At 30.8% G+C, this 9,148-nt stretch overlaps 1 protein-coding gene across 2 annotated transcripts; it reads right to left on the reverse strand.

The window, feature by feature from the left end:
• Window positions 1-1,120: 1,120 nt before the first annotated feature.
• Window positions 1,121-8,820, reverse strand: LOC112714390 (floral homeotic protein AGAMOUS). 2 transcript variants are annotated; one of them, XM_072205632.1, is made up of 9 exons: window positions 8,613-8,820; window positions 7,913-8,176; window positions 2,530-2,611; window positions 2,381-2,442; window positions 2,126-2,225; window positions 1,996-2,037; window positions 1,772-1,813; window positions 1,484-1,695; window positions 1,121-1,387 (listed from the first exon to the last, which is right to left on the reverse strand). In XM_072205632.1, the coding sequence occupies exons 2-8, from the start codon at window positions 8,149-8,151 to the stop codon at window positions 1,486-1,488; spliced, it is 777 nt and encodes a 258-aa protein (XP_072061733.1). In that variant the 5' UTR covers window positions 8,152-8,176; window positions 8,613-8,820; the 3' UTR covers window positions 1,121-1,387; window positions 1,484-1,485. The 2 variants fall into 2 exon arrangements, with proteins under 2 accessions (XP_072061733.1, XP_072061734.1); XM_072205633.1 differs by having other exon boundaries at window positions 8,647-8,786.
• Between the last annotated feature and the right edge of the window lie 328 nt (window positions 8,821-9,148).

Raw genomic sequence — 9,148 nt, forward strand, 5'->3', positions numbered from 1 at the left:
ACCATGCTGCGTATAGGGGCAATACATGCGCACGGGGTCATTATCCCCGCCGACGGACTCTCAACCTAAGGAGAAATCAACCAGGGAAAGGGCGAGTAGCTAAAACGTGCCGATCACCACCTGGGCTTGCGATCAGCGCGTTGGAGGCATTGTTCTGCCCCAGCCCACTAGCAAGTCGGGCCTGGATACCGAGTCAACGACCCGACAGGTCTTCCGACCCGCGAATCCCCTCATTTCTTGCCTGATTACAGCACCTGGACAGCTGGAAGAAAGTTTTCAAGAAAGAGGGTCTGTTTCTGTGGGTCTTACTCTAGTACAGAGACTATATAAGGTGAGGGCGCTACCTCTCCCCGAGATACGTCATCGACTTTAACCCTAATAGCCGCTTCTTATATGGACACTAACTTGAACGTTGGAGTTCTTGTAGGTGGCTCCTCCTCCCCCCTCCCCCCTCCCCCCTCGATCACGCTTCGCCAGCTCCAAAGAACCTTGTCCGTCTCACCTTGGAACTCGTCCAGGCCAAGCATCCAATAACCCACCAATCCTCAACATCTATTAGACTAGATCCATTTTGGACCCGAGCAACCGAACAGTTAAATTTTAAATAAGTCTATAATTATAAATTTATAATGATTGAAAAATAAAAAGAAATTGACAAATTTAGTTTAAATATAAACACTTTGATATATTATCCTTAGTTATATATTTAGTCCTATATTTAGTCCTGTATACTGTATTATATGTTGATAAAATTTAAAAAAATTAAATTATATATTTTAATGAAATTGCTAGCTCCTAAAACTTTCTCTAATAATAATATGATCATAATAATTAATATTCATTTGTTACGTTGCAACCAATCAATGACTATCTTTCTGTTATAGTATATATGAAGCTACATAATTGATTGTTCAAGTTTAGTTAATTACTTTAGGATTCTTAGAGAATGATTGTCAACCAAGTCATCGCTACTAAAACTTATTTTTCTTCTGTTCTCTCTCTTATCTGGGGCTGTAATAAATAACCTCCCTCAGTAATTCAACTTGTAATATACATATAAATTAAACTCATCTCTTAGATCTAATCCTATTTATTTGGCAAATAAATATGCATATATATGTCAAGAAATTAAAGTAGTGTCTTGTTGATAATCTTAGTACACATACTAATTAATATAAACATAATAGAGATGAAGCAGTTGAGAATATATAGATACAGGGTAGTCTTATGAGTGATGAAAGCCTAAGATGGCAACTACATATATATATTAATTAATGGTTAAATCCCATGCAATGCATCCTCATATATTTTGCTGCTTATATTACGTACTAGCCAGTTGGTAATAATTAGGTAGCTAGGGTGACAATCACAATCACAATGACATCAACTGCACAAACAAAGAAGAATATATAGTTAGTTAGATTAGTTATTAATTAGTTGATTCCATATAATTAATGAATGAATGAATGTTACTAGTACTTACTCTTAGACTAATTGAAGGGACATTTGGTCTTGGCGTGCATACTGACTATTGGGTTGTAAACCAGTGACTTGAAAGTAGCCACGAGAATCAAATTGCTGCTGCTGATGCTGATGCTGATGCTGATGTTGTTCATGAGATTGATGCATTGATTCATAGTTTGTGGGTCCAGCAGTTGGCAACACACTCATGTTGTTCCTCTCACTTTCTGCTATCTACCAACATCAACACCATATATAATTAGATGAAATTAATCAAAGACACATGATATATAGAGATAGAAAAAGAAACCTTAGCTCGAAGAAGCTGGTTGTTGTTGTGCAAGTCTATCTCCTGCACCAGTTAACATTAAGTTAGAGGATTCAAGTGAATGTCATCTTTAATTATGTGGATAAATATAATTCAAAAGTTCTTCAATCTATGTGTCTTCATTCCAAAACTAACCCTCTAGTTTCTAAAAAGAAAATGTTTAGTCAAAAGCCACTTTCAACTGAAGAACAAAAGGAGAAATTTACCCTCTTTTGCATGTATTCAATTTCAGCAAACAGCAGCTCGTTCTGTTGTATGTAAATAAAGGTTATTAGCAACATAATTAACAATGAAAAAATTAAGACCATATTCAATTTATTAAAAACATTATAATACCTTTTTGGAACGAATCTTGCTGATTCCTTTCTCTAATTTATTCTCCAGGTTTTTGAGGTCCCTCACATTCATACTGCTCAATGACTCACCTAGAATTTGCCTACAATTCAATTCAATTCAATTTTCTTTTCATAATATATATATGGGTATGGATGCTCAAATTGAACAATACAGATTCCAAACAACTAAATGCCTTGAAATTTTAATCCCTTCAAACTCTCTTGTACCACAAAACAGTTCAACTTAATTAATTACCTGTTGTTATTCTGCAGGTTACTAATTTGGGCACGCAGTTTTTCTGCTTCTTGCTGGTAATACTGCAAAATATAATGTAATTTAATTAATATAATGATAATTATGGTTATCATTGAATATATATAAAATAATATGTTCTATACATATACCTGAGCATTAATCTCGAAAGCAGATCTAGCACCAGATGAATCTGAACATGCTTTTTTATACCTATCAATAGTTGCTTTGACACTGCAATTTATAATAGTATTATTTGATTAATTGATGTACATTCTTGAATATCAGCATTCTAAAATCTAATAAATAATTATCAACTAATAAGAAGGGCATGACTTACACATTATCTGCATCCTACTAATCAAATCAAATATATGAGAATTAATTACTCAAATCATATAAGGAATTCTACAACTAGGTATGTATTTACTATTTTTCTTTTGAGAGTGTTATTGTAAACACTTGTAACTGAAAAGCCAAAACACTAACTAAAGCACAAGAACATGCATTTCATTATATATGTATGTTAATATAAATTCTTCAATTGCTTAACTGTTGAGATCATAACATTTCTTGAAATATATACCATGATAAGTTTGTTCTGATACAAGCTTTATGTGAGTCCCAAAATCATCACCATTTCATAGTGGACAAAAATGAAAGCCTAATTTCAATGACATATATAGTACTTAAATATAGGGTTTTGGAAGAATGAAAATATTGGGATAGATTGGACCTCAAGCTATATTTTTCTAATAACATTTTAAAAATATTAATTAGAATAAAAAATGGTTTTTGTTTCCAATGTTTATGATTTTTTTAAAAATACTTTTAATATTTGATTTGATTCAAGTTAGTTTTTAATATTTTTTATTTATATCAAAATTATCTCTAAATATTTATTCCATCTAAAATATTAGAAATAAAATTAAAAAATATCTAAAAATAAATTTTACACATATAAAAAATATTAAGAATAAAATTAAATAAATAAAAAATTTAAATTAAATTAAATCTAATTAAATATTAAAAATATTTTTTAAAAACAATTATAAATATTAAAAATAAAAAGTATACTTTATCCTCTTAATTATTAGTGACTTTCAGCTGTATAAGCCTCACAAATCAAATCATAATCGTCAGAAATGGCAAATCAATCAGCTTTTATTTTGAGTAATCAGCACAACTAATAAGGCATATATGGGAATGGTATATGCTTAATATATGTGGGTTCCGAGTGATCATTAATCAAATCAACTGAAGTTTATCAAAAAAAAAAAAAATCAAATAGTGCACAAACATAGAGGTAAAGAACTAAATTTTCTTCAATTCATATCTATCATAACTGATTTCAAAGATGAAACAATTGGTGAATTATATAGGTTAGGGCATATGGATATTGGATAAGATGAATTATACATTGCAAAACTCTCATCTTCTTATCTCTCCATTAAAATTTTCAAATTATTTTTTATATGGTTATTCAAGCTATTGCTTTTAGTCTAACAACCAAGTAAGGATCTAATTAGAAAAAGGGGAGAAGGAGTGGTTCAAAACTCTAGGAGGAGTATATAATAAACCAAATTGGAGGTTTCAAATCAGATTTAATGCCATGGTGAGGTCAGCATGCATGTCACCTCTAGAATGTTGCAACATTTCATACGCAAAGAAGAGCATATTGCCCAGAAATGAATACTAAACCAGAAAAAAAAAACTTTTTCATTTTCCTTAAACTTGTGAAGCTAAGTATAATTAACAAGCATTGAAATATGAGCCTGAAAACAATGCAGGGAAGCATTCAAAGTCAGTTCCATAAAAATATAATATTAAATTTTTTTTAAAATGTATCGATATACTAGTATTTTAATAATTTTTAACTATTGATTTTAATTATAAAAAATATATATAATATATATAATTAAGATTAACAGTTATATATAATATATATAACTGTTAATTATATATAATATATATAATATATATAATTAACAGTTATAAATCACTTAAACAACAGAATACTAATATACTTAAAAACTTTGCTATAGCATTATGTATACAACTCAAAAGTCACATCAACTCCTTGTAGTTGAGACCCTGAATTGAGTCTATTCCATATTACTGAGGAGTAATTACATATACTTTGAGAATGAGTCTGTGTTACATGTTAATTATGTTGAAAATCTTGAGATTGAAGTTTCCCTAGCTCATTTAGTTTATTTGAAAAGTGTGTTATTAAAATATGGTAATTAAAATAATGCATTTAAAACAGTTTAAAATATGGTAATTAAGTTTTCCTAGCTCATATTTATTTATTTTGGAGGGGGTGTCATTTTTATCTTTAATTGTTAATTATGAATGAAGCTAGCATCTTCCACAATCTCTCATTTAAAATATGGCAATTAAAAAAAGTAAAAAATAGAAGAATTTCTAAATTTTTTTGTCAAATTTTAATTTCAAATACCTTTTTAAGTATAAAATAAGAATATAGTAAACATTTTTTTTCTCATCGATATCAAACATATTAACTTTTTATTTAATATTAATAAAATTCTATTAGAACTAATATAAAAAATCATAAAAATGTTAAGTACCTACAAAAAATCAATCACTAGGTTAGACATTATATAAACATAAATAAATTAATTGTCTCTTTTATTTTTTAATTTTATTAAAAATAATAATGCATTTAAAACAAAAATGTATCTAAAAATATTAATTTTTGAATATATAGGAAAAAAGGGACTACTTTGAGGGGGAAAAACTAAAGGAAAAAAAATGGCAAATCCAACATATATGTAACCTTGTTATTTAGGACATAGAGGGGTTAATAGAAACGGTTTCGCTACGTTACCAATAGCATATCTGCCAACTTCTACCAACTCTTATTTATAATTGTGTTTCATAGAAGTGTGTTTGTGGATGTGTCTAATAAAAATGTCTTTTTATAACTGTGTTTAATAGAAGTTTCTTTATAGATATATTTTCTAGATGTGTCTTTTTATATATGTATTTAAAATATATTAATTATTAGACACATCTACGAACACACTTTCAAGAAATACAAATATAAATAAGAGTTGGCAGAAGTTGGCGGATAATATGTTGGTATCCTATACTTTTTCTAACAGAAAACACAGTAAAGTGCATGCAGTTGGGGTTGAATTGAATCATAGTTATGAAATTGAAAGATGAAATTGAACATTTAATTGGTGGTCAAATCATGCAGCTGCCTCAGTAAACTGAACCTTAAACGCAACTTCTTTAAAAAGCAACATCAAATGATCTCATTAGTCAGTCATCCGATTGGATGTGATGCAAAATAAATTATTATTAAAATAAAATAGTAAGAATTTGTTTGACCATGTTCTTCAGATACCTTAATTTCCTCGAGCCACGCTGGCACAGGTTGCCACTTTATGATTGGTTCAACCATTTCTAGGGCTAATTCCTCTGCCACTTGGAGGCAAAACCATTTGCTCAACGGTTAATACCCTCAACCCCATCCATATATCCACCTCGGTGAACCCAACAACATAAGACTCACACCACTCTTCCAAAATCCTAAGTAGCAATAACTAGGAGGTTACCAACCCCCATTCAATAACATTATTTTATTGAGTGAGAAGATCTCAGCCGTCCATTTTGCATGGAAGAAGCCAAATTAGTAATTACTCAGAACTCTTCCCTCATTGGCTACTTCAATTGTCGTACGTTGTCTCTGCTACAAAAATCATCACACTCACTACTCACTCATTTCAATCTCTTCCCTAGGAAAGCCTTTAACTTTCTTTTCTTTATCTTATTTTATTGGATTCAGTATTCACTTCTGATGGATGAGTCCATAACTTTCACCAATATATCAATGCAAAGATCTTGAGAAAATGCAAAACCCAGTCTGGGATACCCAACAGTGTGTGAAATTATGATAAGCTACTCTTATTGGCTTATCAATCTCTTCGCTGTCTTTTTTCTCTTCTCAAGCTAATATAAAAGAATTTTTACTGGGAAATAAACAAAGGGGAAAGAAAAGAAATTTGGGCCTGTTTGCACTATAGCAGATAAAATTTTAGGGTTCAGATGGAAGAGTGAAAATCAACCAAGTATGGGAATCATGACATAAAACTCTTTTGTCAGAAGTCAAGAACTGAAAAATCATGTGTGTGACGTGACCAAAGATTCTTTCAACCGAGACAAATCCTATGGACTAGTCCTTTGAACCCTAACCAGGATCACTACCCACCCCGCCCCAATTTCCCAAAATCGACCCCAAAACACTTTCAACTTTCACGCCCTTTTGACTATTGTCTAGTTCCCAACTTCCCCATTGCCTCAAAACAACAGAAAAAGTTCATTTTTTTACTTCGATTTCTTAAGCATGATTACCCAAATCACTCAATTGCTAATAAAACCCTAATCTTTACACTAGGGTTATATTTGACCTAACATGAGATCTGGCACGTGGGTGCAAGTAAGATTTGGGGAAAACTCAGCTCAAGTATTTGGATTGGAAAATCTTTATCTGGGTTTTAATGTTTCTGAGCTGATTCAGCAGAAGTGGGCTTCAAAAGAGAAGATTTCTGCAGAGTCTAACATAAAACCTAGCTTTGGGCTTTTACAAACCCTAAAGATCCTTTACTTTCCTTTCCTTTCCTTTCTTATTTTCCTAAAACAAAATTAATTTTTAAATTGTTGTTTATTTATTTCAATTTGACATATTGACAAAAAAATAAAAATTGAGAACTGTACTATACTTTTTCTTGATATCTAACTGACGTGTTATTAAGGAAGTGTCAAAGAGAAAGAAGGGTTTGGGCTTATTGAAGCATGACACCTTTTCCTTTTCTTCTTTTTTGTTTTTGTTTTTGTTTTGTTTTCCTTCTTAGGCCTTCTTCATAGCTCCATAGCCTTATAGATATGTGTAAGAGAAAGAAAGAAAGAAAGAAAGAAAGAAAGAAAGAGAGAGAAAAATTAAAGAGAGAGTAGAGTAGAATAATAATAATGGAAGGGGAAAGAAAGAAAGAGGAAAAAAGGAAACAGAAAAAAATGAACAAGAATGGAAGAGGGAGTTAGGGGGGTGTTGGAAGTGGCTGATCTCACAGGCCTGAAAATCCTTACAACAACCCCAATTGGCTTCTATTTCTATCTATTGCACCAGATCTATGTATCTAACAAACCAAGAGCTAAGAAAAATTATCATAAGCAGAAACAAAATATATAAACATAAATTAAAAAAAAAAAGGCTCATATAGAAAGGAAAAAGTCAAAATCAGAAGTAAAGAAAGACAAGTGGAACTTCTTGTTTGCAGAACAACAGAGATACAAAGAGGAAAAAGAAAACCTCTTATATCTCTAGAACTGAATCACAAAAAAAAAATATGATTGTGATTTTTCTTGTTCTCCAAAATCAAATCCTTCACAAGATCTATTTGCAGGAGCAAAAATCTAAGAACCCCAGAATCATAATTTTTAGCTGAACAAAAAAAAAAAAAAAGAAACTTTGGAAGAAAAAATGTCACAAAAAAAATTAATCTCTACCTGTTATTAGCATATTCATAAAGACGACCACGGCTGGAGAAAACTATAAGAGCAACCTCAGCATCACAAAGCACAGATAACTCATAAGCTTTCTTGAGAAGACCATTTCTGCGCTTGCAAAAGGTTACTTGGCGATTTGTAGTGTTCTCAATCCTCTTGATCTCAATCTTACCCCTTCCCATCTTTCTCTGTGGTGAACTTGCTCCTGACATGGATTCATTTGCTCCTGGAAAAGCCATCTTCTTTATTTCACCTATACCTACCCTGAAAAATCACAAAAATCTTCTCAACAATATGAAGAAAAATTCTGGTCTTGATCAGCTTCCAGATGGTGTTTGTGTTAGGGAAAAATCTGAAAAGAAAAAGACAATGAAATACTGAAACTTTTGGGGAATCTATCTTATCTCATTACAGCATACTTTTTCAACTTAGTTCACAACATTTATATTGTTAGCTTCTAAAATAGTTTCATTTGCTTCTAATATTATAGCATAGTATGCACTCTATGTCAAAGCTTGTTTTGCCAAATCTGAGGGCTTGAAGTGAAAGCAAAAGGAAAAAGAAGAAAAAAGTTTAATTAAGTCCAAAAGAGTTGAAGCATTAAAAATGGGAATTTCAAATGATGTTTCAGTATTTTGCTAACTAACCTGGGTGATTAGAAAAATAAATAAAAATAATAATAATAAGGGGGAGAATATACAAATTAAGACACAACAGAGGTTCTGAGCTCTTGCCCTTGATTTTCTTTTGGCTTTGATCTTTCTTGGCTTGTTTGTTCTTAGAAGAAGAAGAGGAAGGAGATAGCTTTATATATATAATTTCAGAAACAAAGTGACATGGATGAAGAGATGGGTATTTATAAAGTGATAAAACCACCTTTCATCCATCATGGTTTATGATTATGCATCAAAAACTCTATATCATAAACATACTCATATATATGCCATCTCTAATATATTTTATTTATTTATTTTTTTCCCCTCTCTAGTGCCATGTGTTTCAGATGAAATCAGATTCAAAGAAAAAAAAGGGATATATCTAGAAGATTATTTAAGTTATGCCTCATTAGCAACCTTTTTTTCTTTTTTTTGGGGCATTTAAAAAAAATAAAATACAAGTGACAGAAAAACACAACATAGAACAAAATTGAATTTTTATTTGAAATCAAAATAATAAATTAGATATATAAAATATAAAATTGTAGCAAAATTTAAATAATAAAATTTCTGTAGCTAA

This window comes from Arachis hypogaea, chromosome 10 (genome assembly GCF_003086295.3).
Source record: "Arachis hypogaea cultivar Tifrunner chromosome 10, arahy.Tifrunner.gnm2.J5K5, whole genome shotgun sequence".
NCBI lineage: Eukaryota > Viridiplantae > Streptophyta > Magnoliopsida > Fabales > Fabaceae > Arachis > Arachis hypogaea.